The sequence below is a fragment of the Zea mays genome, chromosome 5 (assembly GCF_902167145.1).
Source record: "Zea mays cultivar B73 chromosome 5, Zm-B73-REFERENCE-NAM-5.0, whole genome shotgun sequence".
NCBI lineage: Eukaryota > Viridiplantae > Streptophyta > Magnoliopsida > Poales > Poaceae > Zea > Zea mays.
Window position 1 is genome coordinate 5,546,567 of NC_050100.1, and position 17,479 is coordinate 5,564,045.

Genomic DNA, 17,479 nt, shown 5'->3' on the forward strand with positions numbered 1-17,479 from the left:
ATTCCCAATCCTAGAGATATTAATGATGATTTGCTTGCTAGGATTGAAGAATTAAACATTTCTCTTGCTAGCCTTAGGAATGAAAATGAGAAATTAATTACTAAGGCAAAAGATTTTGATGTTTGCAAAGTTACAATTTCCGATCTTAGAGATAAGAATGATATTCTACATGCTAAGATTGTTGAACTTAATTCTTGCAAACCCTCTACATCTACCATTGAGCATGTCACTATTTGTACTAGATGTAGAGATATTGATGTTGATGCTATCCATGATCACATGATTTTAATTAAGCAACAAAATGATCATATAGCTAAACTAGATGCTAAAATTGCCGAGCATAACTTGGAAAATGAAAAGTTTAAATTTGCTAGAAGTATGCTCTATAATGGGAGACGCCCGGGCATCAAGGATGGCATTGACTTCCAAAGGGGAGACAATGACAAACTTAATGCCCCTCCTAAGAACTTGTCTAACTTTGTTAAAGGCAAGGCTCCCATGCCTCAGGATAACGAGGGCTACATTTTATACCCTGCCGGCTATCCTGAGAGCAAAATTAGGAAAATTCATTCTAGGAAATCTCACTCTGGCCCTAATCATGCTTTTATGTATAAGGGTGAGACATCTAGCTCTAGGCAACCAACCCGTGCTAAGTTGCCTAGAAAGAAAACTCCTAATGCATCAAATGATCATGACATTTCATTTAAAACTTTTGATGCTTCTTATGTGCTTACTAACAAATCCGGCAAGGTAGTTGCCAAGTTTGTTGGGGGCAAACACAAGGGTTCCAAGACTTGTGTTTGGGTACCCAAAGTTCTTGTGTCTAATGCCAAAGGACCCAAAACCGTTTGGGTACCTAAAGTCAAGAACTAAAATTGTTTTGTAGGTTTATGCATCCGGGGGCTCAAGTTGGATACTCGATAGCGGGTGCACAAACCACATGACTGGGGAGAAGAAGATGTTCTCCTCATATGAGAAAACCAAGATCCCCAACGAGCTATCACATTCGGGGATGGAAATCAAGGTTTCGTCAAAGGATTGGGTAAAATTGCTATATCACCTGACCATACTATTTCCAATGTTTTTCTTGTAGATTCTTTAGATTACAATTTGCTTTCCGTTTCACAATTATGTCAAATGGGCTACAACTGTCTATTTACTGATGTAGGTGTCACTGTCTTTAGAAGAAGTGATGATTCAATAGCATTTAAGGGTGTGTTGGAGGGTCAGCTATACTTGGTAGATTTTGATAGAGCTGAACTCGACACATGCTTAATTGCTAAGACTAACATGGGTTGGCTCTGGCACCGCCGACTAGCCCATGTTGGGATGAAGAATCTTCATAAGCTTCTAAAGGGGGAACACATTTTAGGATTAACCAATGTTCATTTTGAGAAAGACAGGATTTGTAGCGCATGCCAAGCCGGGAAGCTAGTTGGTACCCATCATCCACACAAAAACATCATGACGACCGACAGGCCACTGGAGCTCCTACACATGGACCTATTCGGCCCGATTGCTTACATAAGCATCGGCGGGAGTAAGTACTGTCTAGTTATTGTGGATGATTATTCTCGCTTCACTTGGGTATTCTTTTTGCAGGACAAATCTCATACCCAAGATACCTTAAAGGGATTCTTGAGACGGGCTCAAAATGAGTTCGGCTTAAGGATCAAGAAAATTAGAAGCGACAATGGGACGGAGTTCAAGAACTCACAAATAGAAGGTTTCCTTGAGGAGGAGGGCATCAAGCATGAGTTCTCTTCTCCCTACACGCCACAACAAAATGGTGTAGTGGAGAGGAAGAATCGAACTCTTTTGGACATGGCTAGAACCATGCTTGATGAGTACAAGACACCGGATCAGTTTTGGGCCGAGGCGGTCAACACCGCTTGCTATGCCATCAACCGGTTATATTTACACCGAATCCTCAAGAAGACATCCTATGAACTCCTAACCGGTAAAAAGCCCAACATTTCCTATTTTAGAGTTTTTGGTAGCAAATGCTTTATTCTTGTTAAAAGAGGTAGAAAATCTAAATTTGCTCCTAAAACTGTAGAAGGCTTTTTACTAGGATATGGCTCAAACACAAGGGCATATAGAGTCTTTAACAAGTCTTCAGGACTTGTTGAAGTTTCTTGTGACGTTGTGTTTGATGAAACTAACGGCTCTCAAGTAGAGCAAGTTGATCTTGATGAGATAGGTGAAGAACAGGCTCCGTGCATCGCGCTAAGGAACATGTCCATTATGGATGTGTGCCCTAAGGAATTCGAAGAGCCTCCAAATACACAAGATCAACCATCCTCCTCCACGCAAGCAGCTCCACCAACCCATGATGAGGATGAGGCTCAAGTTGATGAAGGAGAGGATCAAAAGGATGAGCCACCTCAAGATGACGGCAACGATCAAGGGGGGATGCAAATGATGAAGACAAGGAGGCCGAACAACCAAGACCGCCACACCCAAGAGTCCACCAAGCAATCCAACGAGATCACCCCGTCGACACCATTCTCGGCGACATTCATAAGGGGGTAACCACTCGATCTCGTGTTGCACATTTTTGTGAGCATTACTCTTTTGTTTCCTCTATTGAGCCACAAAGGGTAGAGGAAGCACTCCAAGATGCGGATTGGGTGATGGCGATGCAAGAGGAGCTCAACAATTTCACAAGGAACGAGGTATGGCGCTTAGTTCCACGTCCTAACCAAAATGTTGTAGGAACCAAATGGGTCTTCCGCAACAAGCAAGATGAGCATGGTGTGGTGACAAGGAACAAAGCTCGACTTGTGGCCAAAGGATACTCCCAAGTCGAAGGTTTGGGTTTCGGTGAAACCTATGCACCCGTAGCTAGGCTTGAATCAATTCGCATATTATTAGCCTATGCTACTTACCATGGCTTCAAGCTTTATCAAATGGACGTGAAGAGTGCCTTCCTCAACGGACCAATCAAGGAAGAGGTCTATGTTGAGCAACCTCCCGGCTTTGAAGACAGTGAGTATCCTAACCATGTCTATAAGCTCTCTAAGGCGCTTTACGGGCTAAAGCAAGCCCCAAGAGCATGGTATGAATGCCTTAGAGATTTCCTTATTGCAAATGGCTTCAAAGTCGGCAAGGCCGATCCTACTCTATTCACTAAAACTCTTGACAATGATTTGTTTGTATGCCAAATTTATGTTGATGATATTATATTTGGGTCTACTAACGAATCTACATGTGAGGAATTTAGTAGGATCATGACACAAAAAATCGAGATGTCTATGATGGGGGAGTTGAAGTATTTTCTAGGATTTCAAGTCAAGCAACTCCAAGAGGGCACCTTCATTTGTCAAACAAAGTACACTCAAGACATTCTAACCAAGTTTGGAATGAAGGATGCCAAGCCCATCAAGACTCCCATGGGAACAAATGGGCATCTCGACCTCGACACGGGAGGTAAGTCCGTGGATCAAAAGGTATACCGGTCGATGATTGGTTCATTGCTTTATTTATGTGCATCTCGACCGGACATTATGCTTTCCGTATGCATGTGTGCAAGATTCCAAGCCGACCCTAAGGAATCACACCTTTCGGCTGTAAAACGAATCTTGAGATATTTGGCTTATACTCCTAAGTTTGGGCTTTGGTACCCTCGGGGATCCACATTTGATTTGATTGGTTATTCGGATGCCGACTGGGCGGGGTGTAAGATTAACAGGAAGAGCACATCAGGGACTTGCCAGTTCTTGGGGAGATCCTTGGTGTCTTGGGCTTCAAAGAAGCAAAATTCGGTCGCTCTTTCAACCGCCGAAGCCGAGTACATTGCCGCAGGTCATTGTTGCGCGCAATTACTTTGGATGAGGCAAACCCTGCGGGACTACGGTTACAAATTAACCAAAGTTCCTTTGCTATGTGATAATGAGAGTGCAATCAAAATGGTCGACAATCCCGTCGAGCATAGCCGCACTAAGCACATAGCCATTCAGTATCATTTTCTTAGGGATCACCAACAAAAGGGAGATATCGAGATTGCTTACATTAATACTAAAGATCAATTAGCCGATATCTTTACCAAGCCACTTGATGAACAAACTTTTACCAAACTTAGGCATGAGCTCAATATTCTTGATTCCCGCAACTTCTTTTGTTAGATTGCACACATAGCTCATTTATATACTTTTGATCATATCTCTTTTATATGCTATGACTAATGTGTTTCCAAGTCTATTTCAAATCAAGTCATAGGTATATTGAAAGGGAATTGGAGTTTTCGGCGAAGACAAAGGCTTCCACTCCGCAACCCATCCGTCGCTGTCGCTCCAAGCCACTCTCCATCTTTGGGGGAGAGAACAAAAGGACTTCATCTTTGGTATAATCTTAACTCATTTGTTTATGACCAAAGAGGAAGACATTACTTCGAGGGCTCTAATAATTCCGTTTTTGGCGATTCATGCCAAAGGGGGAGAGAGTATGGGCCCAAAGCAAAAGGACCGCACCACCACCAATTTCAAAAACTTAGTGTTTTCCAAGAGTATTTATCAATTGGTATCCTATTGTGTTCAAAAGAGGGAGAAAGTAGTATTTCAAAAATGATATATCAAAACCCTCTTGAACACTAAGAGGAGGATCTCCTTTAGGGGGGAGTTTTGTTTAGTCAAAGGAAAAGCATTTGAAACAGGGAGAGAAAATTTCAAATCTTGAAAATGCTTTGCAAAATCCTATTCATTTACCTTTGACCATTTGCAAAAGAACTTTGAAAAGGATTTACAAAAGAGTTTGCAAAAACAAAACATGTGGTGCAAGCGTGGTCCAAAATGTTAAATAAGAAAGAAACAATCCATGCATATCTTGTAAGTAGTTATATTGGCTCAATTCCAAGCAACCTTTACACTTACATTATGCAAACTAGTTCAATTATGCACTTCTATATTTGCTTTGGTTTGTGTTGGCATCAATCACCAAAAAGGGGGAGATTGAAAGGGAATTAGGCTTACACCTAGTTCCTAAATAATTTTGGTGGTTGAATTGCCCAACACAAATCTTTGGACTAACTAGTTTGCTCTAGTGTATAAGTTATACAGGTGTCAAAGGTTCACACTTAGCCAATAAAAAGACCAAGTGTTGGGTTCAACAAAAATGCAAAGGAGCAACCGAAGGCTCCTCTGGTCTGGCGCACCGGACTGTCCGGTGCGCCACCGGACATGTCCGGTGCACCAGAGGACTCAGGTTTCAAACTCGTTACCTTCGGGAATTTCCAGAGGCCACTCCGCTATAATTCACCGGACTGTCCGGTGTGCACCGGACATGTCCGGTGCTCCAAGGAAGGGCGGCCCCAGGAACTCGCCAGCCTCGGATTTTCATTCCAGCCGCTCCGCTATAATTCACCGGACTGTCCGGTGTGCACCGGACTGTCCGGTGCATCTGCGGAGCAACGGCTACTTCAGGCGCCAACGGCTACCTGCAGCGCATTTATTGCGCGCCAGCGCGCGCAGAGGTCAGGGACGCCCATGCTGGCGCACCGGACACTCTACAGTACATGTCCGGTGCGCCACCGGACATCAAGGCGGGCCCAGAAGTCAGAACTCCAACGGTCGATTTCCAACGGCACTGGTGACGTGGCGGGGGCACCGGACATGTCCGGTGTGCACCGGACTGTCCGGTGCGCCATCGAACAGACAGCCCAGCCAACGGTCAAGTTTGGTGGTTGGGGCTATAAATACCCCAACCACCCCACCATTCATTGTATCCAAGTTCTCTACTTCCCAACTACTACAAGAGCTCTAGCATTCAATTCTAGACACACCAAAGAGATCAAATCATCTCCATATTCCACACAACGCCCTAGTGACTAGAGAGAGAGATTTGCTTGTGTTCTTTCGAGCTCTTGCGCTTGGATTGCTTCCTTCTTTCTTGATTCTTTCTTGTGATCAAACACTCACTTGTAAATTGAGACAAGAGGCACCAATTGTGTGGTGGCCCTTGCGGGAAGGTTGATTCCCAAGTGATTTGAGAAGAGAAGCTCACTCGGTCCGAGGGACCGATTGAGAGAGGGAAGGGTTGAAAGAGACCCGGCCTTTGTGGCCTCCTCAACGGGGAGTAGGTTTGCAAGAACCGAACCTCGGTAAAACAAATCCGCGTGTCACACTCTTCATTTGCTTGTGATTTGTTTTGCTCCCTCTCTCGCGGACTCGTTTATATTTCTAACGCTAACCCGGCTTGTAGTTGTGATTATTTTTGAGAATTTCAGTTTCGCCCTATTCACCCCCCTCTAGGCGACTTTCAATTATAATATATAATTTTTATATATCTAAATGAGATGTTTCAATTGTTCGACTACTTTATTGGTATACTCACGGCTAGTGCTGGGAATTGGGCCGGGTCGGGCCACCTGGCCCAAGTTCATCGTGCTTCGTGTCAAACGGGTTCGGGCCAGAAAAGCCCAAGCAAATTTTGGACCGTGTCGTGCCAGACCGAAGTGTAAAAACAGTGGCCCGGCCCTAAACCACGTCGTGTCTTCGTTGGGCCATGCCGACCCAAGCCCGACCCGTATATTTGACCACATAAAATTAAAATATTATAACTATATAAAGTTCATAGCTTACTAAATTAAAGATATTAAACAATTCTAGCATCATTTAACCACATAAACTACAAATATAACAACAATATAAAGTCGATATCTTACTAAATTAAAGAAATTAAACAGACTGTGCTTAATTGGGCCGTGCCGGCCCAAGCCCGGCCCATCTATGCGGGCCGTGCCGGGGGGCCGACGGGTCGGAATTTAAGGCCCGGCCCAGGCCCGCCTTCGGACCGTGCTAGCCTGGCCCATATTATTTCGTGCCGGTCCGTGCTTTGGGTTCTTATTTTCGGGCGTGCTCATGCTGGCCCAAAAAGCCCAGCCCAGATTCCGAGCCCTACTCACGACGATGTCCGTTTTTTTACATTCGATTCTGATTTGTTTCGTTCGTTTTGATTTGTTTTCGTTATCCTGCTAGTTTTGTTTCCAATCCTATTTTCGATGATCATGTTTCTGATCCCGTTTTCGGAATAAAATGTTTAAATAAAAACAGAATAGGAGTTATCCCGACTGATCATATTCGTGACACAATCCCTTTGTAAGAACAGGAGTTATCCCGACCGATTATATTCGTGATAGAAGCGCTCTGTATCTTTCTCTCCCAGTGCTATCCATTCTCGACAAGCAACGAGTTCACGAGATGACCATTTCGTCCACGCGTGAAATGCTGCCTGACTATACGAATTCAAACTTGTATTGTATATATCCTAATATCTCGGTCCAATTTACTTCCTCTCAAATTAAAAGAACCCTAGCTCATCACGGCACCGCTGGAGGACCCACCAGCCCAGTCAGATCCAGCGGCCCGGACGCATCTGGGCCGTCCATTGCACCGCCGCCAGCCCCATTTCCCCGCCCGCGGCCCAGGGTCGCCGTCCACTAGCCTCACAAGTCACAACCCCGCCCGGTCCCAGCCGTCGACATCCCGACCCCACACGCCATGCATCCCCACATGTCACCCTCTCCCTCGAGGCTTCGACCCACAAGCCGTGTACGCCACACACGGCCACACGTGACACGCCACACCCACACCACACGAAGCGGCGCATCCCCGTATATGAACGCGCACCTCTCCATAGAATTTCGCCCCACCACACCAAAACCCGCATCCATAAACAAGAAAAAGAAAAGAAAACCCCCGCTGCCAGCGACAGAAGAAGAAGGGGTCCCTTCTCCTTGGTTGCGTTGCGCCTCCCTCCTGTCTGCGTGCGTGCAATCGACGCAGAGGCGCGGGCGCTCGCACCACCACGACCACGACCCGATGGCTTTCATGCGCTCCCGCGTGAGTACTGAGTACCCCGCTCCTTCCTCTCGTCGATCCGCTCACGCTCTTTGGCTGTTCGCGGGGCGCTGTGGTGTAGATCCGTGTGGCGTGTGGGAACTGGGTCGGTTCCGCGCGATCCGGGGGCGCTAGTTCGTGGACGGCTGCCCCGCGTTAGATCTCCTTGGGAGCGTTTGATCTGACCCTACCGAAGGTGGTGTTCATTTGTTCTCACTAAAATTATGTGTGCAGGCGTGCAGCTGTAGCTTCGTCGCCTGTATGGACATGTTTATTTGTGAAATCAAGTGGATATGTAAGTCGCTAGTAGATATTCAGGATATGAGTTTGAGAATCCGTGCTGGAAAATGGCTCTAGCTGTGAAATTGAGGGATGGGGGTGAAATTGGAGTTGAACTGTAGAAGCGGAAGTGGGTACGCAGTCGAGACTCAGATACTTTTTTTTTGTTTATTACGATTGGGTTTGTTATTAGCTCAGCGTTTAGTTCGTCCCTGGGTGAAATACTATCAGTTTTGATAGTTTTCTGGTTTATCATGTGCTGTAATCGCGAAAGGGCCTCTAGCCTTATAGCTAAGGCTTCCGAGTAGCATCTCTAGGTACTAGGTTCGATCCCTCTCCTGGCCGAATTTCTGGGCTTGGTTAAAAAAATTCCCTCGCTGTACGTCCTGCCCACTACTTTCCGGTTGGGCCGTTGGCGTTGACGGCCCGCTAGTGATGGGGGCCAGGGTTCGGGGATTTTATCGGCCGGGACCATGTTTCGGTCTCTTCTTAATATAATACTGGGAGGACGGTCTTTCCCTCTCCGGACGATTTTTTTATCATGTGCTGTAATCGACACAGTGTATCAATATGTAGCTACTTTATAAAAAATATTGAAAAATGTATTATGCTTGCTTGCATAGGCTTCTTCATCCTCTGATGGATGATCACTAAGTTGAGATATCTGGAGTATGCTTCTTGCACTGGAGACTTTCTTGGTTATCCTAGCTGCCTTTTAGTTTTAGGTAAATGCGGGCATGGTGAAGCATGGTTCTGATACAGTTGGCCATCTAGATTGGATGCAATTGATTGAGTTCAAATTAGCATGGATTAATGAGCTTTTAGCTCCTAGGTCTAATCCTGTCTATTATCGTGCAATCACTGAACTGTTCACTTGTCCAAGTGTTTTTTCATGTTATGAAGCATAGTTCCAATTTCCAATCCTGGATAGGGAATATCTGGAGGGAGTTTTTTTTTTGTATATCTGCCTAATTTTGGTTAAGCAAGCTTGCTAAAATAGTGTAACCCTGGATAGGCGGATAATTTTTTTGTATAGTTGCCTGTATGTCGAAGGTTGTAACTTTTATGGAACAGTGGCTACATAACTACAGTTGATACATTGGATGATCGGAATGTTGTTAATCTGCTAGTTACTACTTAACCTTTGAAATCATACAATTATCTTGCATTTCAGTCTGTCTAGGTTTCTTTTAACGTATCCATAATTCTCTGCAGTCAAATGCATCTTCTGGCATGGGAGTTGCTCCTAACATTAGGGAGACATTCGTCGAGCTTCAAATGAAGAAGGCATTCCGATATGTTATCTTCAAAATCGAAGAGAAGCAAAAGCAGGTGGTTGTGGAGAAGACAGGGGCTACTACTGAAAGCTATGATGACTTTTTGGCCTCTCTCCCAGAGAATGACTGCCGATATGCGCTGTATGATTTTGATTTTGTTACTGGGGAGAATGTGCAGAAAAGCAAGATTTTCTTCATTGCCTGGTGAGATTCAAAATCATTTATGCATGCATCTCTATTTTGTTTCATTCATGTTTAGTCGCATTAAGCTGTAGTGCTAATGCCACCGAAAGTAAACTAGATCTAGCTAAAGAGGTAAACTGTTGACGAGTTGTCATTTTAGAAGTCTATGTATTTGCAAAGAAAAATACTTGGATACTTAAAATGCACCAAACGCAGTAAACTTAACATGCTAATCATTTAGGTGCTCCCATATTTTTTTAAAGTGTTATTAACTCAGCGTTGAACTACAAAGTTGGGTTGGTTGATTCTACTTTATACTGTTTGGCGAAAGGGCCTCTAGCTGAGTTGGTTAGGTGGTCTGAGTAGCACTCCTCAGGTCCTGGGTTTGACTCCCCGTGGGAGCGAATTTTAGGTTGTGGTTAAAAAAATCCACTCGTCTGTCCCACGCTAAAGCACAGGTCTAAGGCTCAGCTCCGGCCGTGGTCGTTCTCACATGGGCTTCGATGCCGCTGTGTATGAGTGGGGCAGGGGTTCGGGGGTTTTCTCGACCTTTGTGAGAAGGTCTTCTTCTTAATACAATGTTCGGGGGCTGTCTTACCCCCGCAGGTCGAGTTTTTTACTTTATACTGTTTGGTGGTAACCCATACTAGTTAGTAGCCCTGAACAAAAGGAATAACAATGCATGTGATGCAACAGTTAAGAATATTGTTGGCAATAATGAGGTTGATTTTTTGGACTGTACTACATGTATCCTTGTGATGTCTCGTACCCTTTCACGTTCAACGCATCCACTCTGTCCTTCCTGTTAGTTTCACTTCACCGAACCTTTTACCTAATCCGCTATTATTCCAGGTCCCCATCGACATCCCGCATACGTGCTAAGATGCTGTACTCCACGTCGAAGGACCGCATCAAGTACGAGCTTGACGGGTTCCACTACGAAATCCAGGCGACCGACCCATCGGAGGTGGACATCGAGGTTCTCCGGGAGCGGGCTCACTGAAGCTGGTTCTCCTTTTGAAGGGACCTGTGGAGGGCCGTGAACCTTCAGCCAGATGCAAATTCAATTATCAACGATGAAGCTCCCGCCGTGGTGTTTGTTAATAAGTTCCTGTAAGCATATCATTTAGTCGCTATGCATGACACTAGCTGAAGCGCTATCTAAGCTCTATTGGTATGAGGTTTGGTTGCCGTGTTGCCGAGCCTGTAAACGAAGCAAGATTTGCAAACTTGTTATATTGTGGTATTGATGATACTGGATTACTGGCTGTGGGTTGTTCGGGAATGTCTCTGCCTCTCTGGTCTGGTGTCTGGACGTGGTTGTGGCTTGCTCGGGATCGCCCTGGTTGGTCTGGTGTCTGCTGGGTCTGGCCCCCGGACGGTCGGATTGTCTGCATCTGTTAGATGTACTTGTTCTAATCAAAGCATGTTCCAAGTTCCTGACCGTAAATTACCCGTTGCCGTTCAATGCTTTTGTGTGGATGGAGACTGGGGGAAGTTTTTTTTAATCCGTTGTTGTGTTGGCAAGCTTGTTAGGTTCTCACATCATCGCTGCTGTTTGTGCAAATGGTTGCGGTCCGGGACAGTGCAATCAAACATCCACCACCGTGTGCCGCCGCCCGAGTCATTCCATTTAACGGCAAAGCAAAACAAAAATCAGATGGGCAAAAACGGCGTGCATGACAAATATATCTCCAGCTCCAGCATTACACTAATCGTCCAAAGCACTACGTACCAGGATCTGGCAGCACACTAGCATTCACACACACCACTATATATTTCGTTAATTAATTACACCGATCAGCGATGGTGACTAGCAGGATGATACACAGAATTTCTGAAGACCCTAACCTCACACTCCCACTCTCTCTGACAGTTATTACAACAGCTTAAGGAAAACGAGGCATGGAACCGTCACCTTCTTCCTCCTCCGTGTTCTGCTTCTTCTGATGAGCTGAACAACTCCATGGAAGCGTCTGACGTCGCAGGGGATCCGGAGCACGCCCTTCTGGTCATGCCCAAACTCCGCCGCCGCGAGCTCCAGCAGCCCAGCGAAGTAGGGGTGCTGAAGAACCTTCCTGTGAACTAGAACCCTCCTCAGCTCCTCCTCCTCCTTCCCTGCCTCGCCGACGAGCACCGGGACGTGCCCTCGCTGCACCGACGCGCTCTTCCCCATCCTCCTCTCTGACCCGTGCTCGATCGACACTCGCTTTGCTAGACGCGCTGTAGTTAATTCTGGGCCCTCCTGTTTATATATAATGAGTCCTTGCTGTGATGGCTGACGACTACCAGAGATCCAGATGTTCTCAGTGGATACGATCTCGTTTGTTTATTATGCATTTGTTTATTGCTCTGCCTTGTTTGATTGGTTCCCTCTCGAGCGACCGGTGTCGGTTTCCTTCGTGACAGTGGGAACTGCCAACGGGTGCGAGGACTAGCAATTACTGGTGGTGCAACGCTGAAAAAGAAACGAAACGCAGAATATTTACCTGGAGGCAAATTTCTTCCCCCAAGGGTCAATTTTACGCGAGCGTTTTATCATTACCGTACTTACGGGAATAAAGTACTATCCAACCATGAAATTCCTTAGCACATACTAAGGTTTTACATAGACTAACCTCTCAGTTCAGAGAAGTTCTATAAGTGGAACTCTTACGCTTGATGACCAGACTAACATGCATGGACTCTCCAAAGATTCATGACCTTTTTTTTTAAAGTTTTGGTAAGATGTTTTGTTTGGTGTTGTGCGGAAAACCGTGTTCTTCAAGTTCATTAACCACAAGCCACCTGCTTCCTTGGTTCACATGTTTCGAAAACAAAGGCTAGTTAAGTACTACCTCCGTCCACATGACTTAGTCATTTTGGAATTATACTAAGTTAAACTATTTAAATTTTGACCAACAATATATAAGATTAAATTACCTTAAACTAAAAAAAAATACATATTATGGTAGTTTAAGTTATGATAAATCTAGTAAGTTTATTTTTATGTTGTAAAATTTTATGAAACATTCGGATATAACTGGTGATTAATTTACGACAAACCTAAAACAACTAAGTCATGTAGAGGAAGGGAGAAATGCAGAAGCCCAAGTGACTAGATGGATGCCTCTATGTGAATGGTGAGACAACGGAAAACATCATTGTCGAACAAGACTATACAAGTCTTCTCGAGCCCTCCAATTTAGAATCAGAATGTCACTGAGATTGCTTGTAGCGAAACTCTTTAAAATACTCATGTTCCAATGACACACGAAGAGCTATAATTCATACGAGCACATGAGAGAGTGTGATAGACCACATAATTATTTTATATTTGAATTCATCTTGGAATCAGACTCAAGTCGTGCCTACATATGGGCTCCTCGCTCGTAATGCGTACGTAGGAGAGAGTGGATGACCATATAAATACTCCATTTTTTGGTATTAGGTATAGATATCTATAATTTTACTAGTATGTTTTAAAGTTTTGTCCATAAAAATACATCTATATTATTGAAACTGCACTAGGATTTATTGATATATTTACATAAAAGTTGTCTCACGGAGACCGTGCTGATATTCCAAAATGTTACTAATTGACGTGTCATCAGAGAAAGTATCACGGAGACCCTTTTTTTTGTTGTTGAAAAAAGGTCATAATATCTAAGGTGAAAAAAGGTCACTGGACATGCTCTGATGCTCTCTCTTCTAGGACATAAATCACTTATGATTCACTTAGTTCAAACTTTTATAGCTTTGATCATCAAGAAGAAGAAAGCTCACAATATCTAAGGTGTCACCTTTTTTTTGGTTCAAAAAGTGTCCTCTTATTTGAATACATAGCCATAAATAACGGTGTTAATTAGTCAAACTATAACAACCAAAGCCATCAACTGTTTATAAACAGATGCCAGTATTTTGGATCAATGGTGGTGGACAGGTGGAGCACATGACAGGATACTACAAAAGAGTTGCACATAAAAGTAGCGAGCTACTTTGGACGACGGACACCGTGGCTTTGGACGCAGGAAATATATGATGAGGCGATTTTATAAGCCAAGAATGAAGAACGTAGGAGTCTGTCTAGAAGATAGACACGAAGGGATCAGGGCTGCTAGCTCATTACGCGTCTACATCACGGGGTCACTTTCGGAAAGAGATTCCCGGTTTCTTTGATTGGACTGAAGGAGGCAGAGCAAATGCATGAGTTCTACTCCATTCGTCCACACGATTGTCTTTTTTAGACTTTGACCAATAATATATATACAAGATTAAATTATTCTAAACTAGAATAATTACATATTATGATAGTTTAAGTTATGATAAATCTAGTAATTTTAATTTTATAATGTAAAATCTTATGAAACATCTTTTATAACCAATTAAAATTAATAGTGATTAACTTACAATAAATTCAAAAAAACATACTCATGTAGACGGAGCGAGTATCACATTAGGATGGAAGGAGAGGCGCCGAAGCGAATAAAAGATCTGCAATAAACTTACAAACTACTAACATCTATAATATACAGGAGGCGTTTCAGAGCGCTTCAAGTCTAGGTAAAGCGTGAAAGTGTAGTTTATAATATAAATGTATGTTTTCAAAATATTTTTAATCTAAATAATAAACAAAATAATTTATTTAAATGTCTTCTATCTCTACGATTTTCTAGAGCTATGACATGCTCCACCCACTTCACTAAATATTCTAGAGCAAGAAAAGTCTCAAACAAAGTTATAATAAATGAAAAAGTTGAAATTACTCTCCTCACCTATAGACGATGCCCATATAACCCACTAAAATATTTTCTAGTTTAATTTATCTCTCCACCTGTTTGAGTTGATTCAGCCTACCTCCTAACAAAACATGTATCTTTATATTTATAAACTTTGTTTTTATTTCTAATTCTGTTGGTTACTAGATAATGCATAGCTTGACCTAGAAAAATATATTATAATTTTTCATAAATTTGTATAGGTTAGAGATCATATGATGATTTTAATGCTACAAAATTAAATGTGAAATAATGACAATATATATATATATATATATATATATATATATATATATATATATATATATATATATATATATATATATATATATATATATATATATATAACATAAGGTGCGATGTCTCAATAATCTCAAAAATATGAACTTAAAATTTAACATGTATGTGGAGAAATAAAAGAAATAAATATTATTAGAGAAGTTTTGTCTTTTTCAAGTACATTCCCTAGGATTCTTCTCCAGGGCAGCTCCCTCTCCACTCCAGGCCACCAACGCCAACGGTCACCCGCTACTACGCTACGCTGTCAGACAGGGCAGCTACTACACTCCACAAGCTGCTTCTCTTCCAGCTGCAGCCTGGCCGCGGTCCTCCTTCCCTAGGATTCTCCTACACTTTCCATTGTCGCCCCGATCCCCGCCTATTTAACTCACACACCCCGCCTCATTTCCCTCCCAAAGCGAAGCGAAGCAAAGCGAAGCTTCAAAGCATCCTCCCCTGCGAGAAGAGAGGAGGACAATGGGGTTCGTGCTGGTGGTCTCTTTGCACTTCATTTTCCTCTCCATCCTTCTCGGCTTCGGCTGCTTCTTCCTCGGCAAGCACAGGGGCCGGGAGGAGATGCGAACCGGCGTCGGCGCGCAGGTCTACGGCACGCCGCTGCCGCCGCCCGGTGTCGTCGGAGTCCCATCGCCGCCGACTGAGCCGATTCACGCCAAGAAACCAGGGCCCGAAGCCGTCTGATTGGGATCCATTCGTTTCTACCTACTACTGCCTATGTTTTGGTGACGTTGGATTTATTCTTTCTTCTTTATTTTCGTCCAGGCCGTGTCGAGGGGTGTAAGCTGAGAGTGAATATATGTTTGTGTCTAAAAATTGTTCATTGTTACGACTTACGAGGGGAGGGGGTGATGGTGTGTGTATGTTGTGATATGATTTGCAATCACGGCAAGCAAAACCAGATGTCTTGTGTCACTGTCCTGACTAGCTGGTGAGTGGTGGTGTGTGTATGGATATCACATATTTTGTAAAGTGTTTTTAGAGATTACATTGAGCTTGTTTAATTGTTCCACTGAATCCATCCGCAAAATAAACTGGGGAATCCCTAGGTCTACCAAGAATCAGATTTATTGTTGTATACAAACGACAAGACCCAACACCAAAATTGGCAGAACAAACAGTTCTGCCCAAAACGAACAGTGCTCTTCGTCATGACGATTATCAAGGAGATGCCAAGAAGGCAAGGCAATGAACACCTCCACCTGCAATGCAATGCGATGTTGGCTAATTGCAGAGCAGGAACCTGGTGAGCACGAGCACCCCGCAGGCGACGGCGAAGAGCGCGAAGACGGCGAGGTCCCTGGCCTGCCACCTCCTGGGCCTGTCGGCGCCCTTGGCCTCGACGCGGAGGCTCTTGGCCCTGCGCAGCGCGTCCACCTCCTTGAGCAGGTCGAAGTGGAGGCCCTTGCGCTTGAGCTCGGAGACGCACCTGGCGAGGAGCAGCGCGTCCTCGCGCTCCCGCGCCAGCAGGCGCTCCAGGACGGCCTCCGTGTCGGACTTGTACCGCAGCGCCCAGAGCATGGCGAGCGAGGAGAGCAGCGAGACGAGGCAGGGGATCCAGGACCGCCTGCACGCTGAGGCGGGGCCGGCGGTGGAGGAGGAGAGGAAGAGGAGCAGGACGGAGGCGGCGTGGAACGCGAAGAAGGCGCAGTAGAGGAAGGCGATCTCCTTGCGCGCGCCGTCGAGGCGGGCCTCCCGCAGCGCGACGCGGCGCGCCAGCAGGTCCTCCTCCTTGACCCACTGCTTGAGCAGCAGCCGGTGCGTCCCGCTCGCCGCGATCTGGCTCAGCGGGTGCTGCTTCCGCGCCTCCGTGACGACGATGGAGCCGGAGTCAGCCATGGGCGTGGCGGCGGTTTCGTCTCGTGCGATAGGGAAAGGGGAGTTTCTCTGGGGTGCGAGTGCAACGGTCGGGGAGGGCGCGTGAGCTTAAAAAGGTTGGGGAAAAGCCAAAGGCGGGTTCGCGCACCTGAGCGGCGCAACGGTCGGAATTTTCTGCTCGGGCCGCACCATTCGCGTTTCGCGGTGGCACTGACGTGCGTCTTCGACTGGGCCACTGCCCACTGTGGATAGTAGTTGCCGTCAGTCTGGGAAGGCACCGGCCCACTACTAGCCCACCGGGCAGTTTTGTCCGACCTCAAAACATCTTCTGCGAAAAAAACATGTCAGTAATGGCAATGCAGCTACTTGCCCATGTGCGACACCTCCTGTCCTGCATGGCTGACATTGAAGAAGCCTTGCTCCAACTGGTATCTACATGAGGAGCTGGACTTAGAGCAACTCCAAAAAAACATGTAAACTAACTAAAAACAGATATTAGTTAAGAATAGTGATTTTTCTTACTCCAACAGCTCTCTCATTCTTCTCCCAAAAAATTAGCGTCCCGCATCCACAGCCTCCTCTCTCTTATATTTTGGTGTGTTCCATCCTCCCCAATCTATTCCTCAACGTATCAGATCATCCACGGCCTCACGACGACTGTACAGATTACGCCGCATGTCACATTTAAAGGAACTGTTGGAATACCCATCATAATTCACTCTTAAATTTTTTTAGCATGCTCTTAATAATTATTTTTTGGGGTAAAATTTTTAACATCCTTTTGGAGTTGCTCTTATGTCACCAAAATGAATGGTACTAAATGAGTAAACTTTGCAAAACATTATTTAGCTAACAGATAAATAAATGGCAAATGCAGAAGTGCAGAACCACACGTTTCGCAATAAATAGGAGCCGATGAAAAATCAGAACGGCATGTTTTACACTTTCCAATAAGCCTATATATATAGCTACCATTCGACGACCAGTGAGCTCTACACACACCCTAGCTCTTGATATCTGTGCATGTCCATTCAAC

At 44.8% G+C, this 17,479-nt stretch overlaps 3 protein-coding genes across 4 annotated transcripts; 2 read left to right on the top strand and 1 right to left on the bottom strand.

Annotated features, from left to right (window-relative positions):
* Positions 1–7,646: 7,646 nt before the first annotated feature.
* LOC100281968 (actin-depolymerizing factor 6) lies at positions 7,647–10,842 on the top strand. The gene is given in 3 exon segments (NM_001154885.1): positions 7,647–7,838; positions 9,330–9,595; positions 10,427–10,842. Coding segments are annotated over 3 exon segments (438 nt in total). The 5' UTR covers positions 7,647–7,817; the 3' UTR covers positions 10,578–10,842.
* Positions 10,843–15,041: 4,199 nt separating this feature from the next.
* On the top strand, positions 15,042–15,627 carry LOC100278568 (uncharacterized). The gene has a single exon (NM_001328604.1). The coding sequence runs from the start codon at positions 15,088–15,090 to the stop codon at positions 15,307–15,309; it is 222 nt and encodes a 73-aa protein (NP_001315533.1). The 5' UTR covers positions 15,042–15,087; the 3' UTR covers positions 15,310–15,627.
* On the bottom strand, positions 15,606–16,535 carry LOC100217098 (uncharacterized). 2 transcript variants are annotated; one of them, XM_008683090.4, is made up of 2 exons: positions 16,055–16,535; positions 15,622–15,985 (listed from the first exon to the last, which is right to left on the bottom strand). In XM_008683090.4, the coding sequence occupies exons 1-2, from the start codon at positions 16,462–16,464 to the stop codon at positions 15,850–15,852; spliced, it is 546 nt and encodes a 181-aa protein (XP_008681312.1). In that variant the 5' UTR covers positions 16,465–16,535; the 3' UTR covers positions 15,622–15,849. The 2 variants fall into 2 exon arrangements, with proteins under 2 accessions (NP_001136939.1, XP_008681312.1); NM_001143467.1 differs by having other exon boundaries at positions 15,606–16,513.
* Positions 16,536–17,479: the final 944 nt, after the last annotated feature.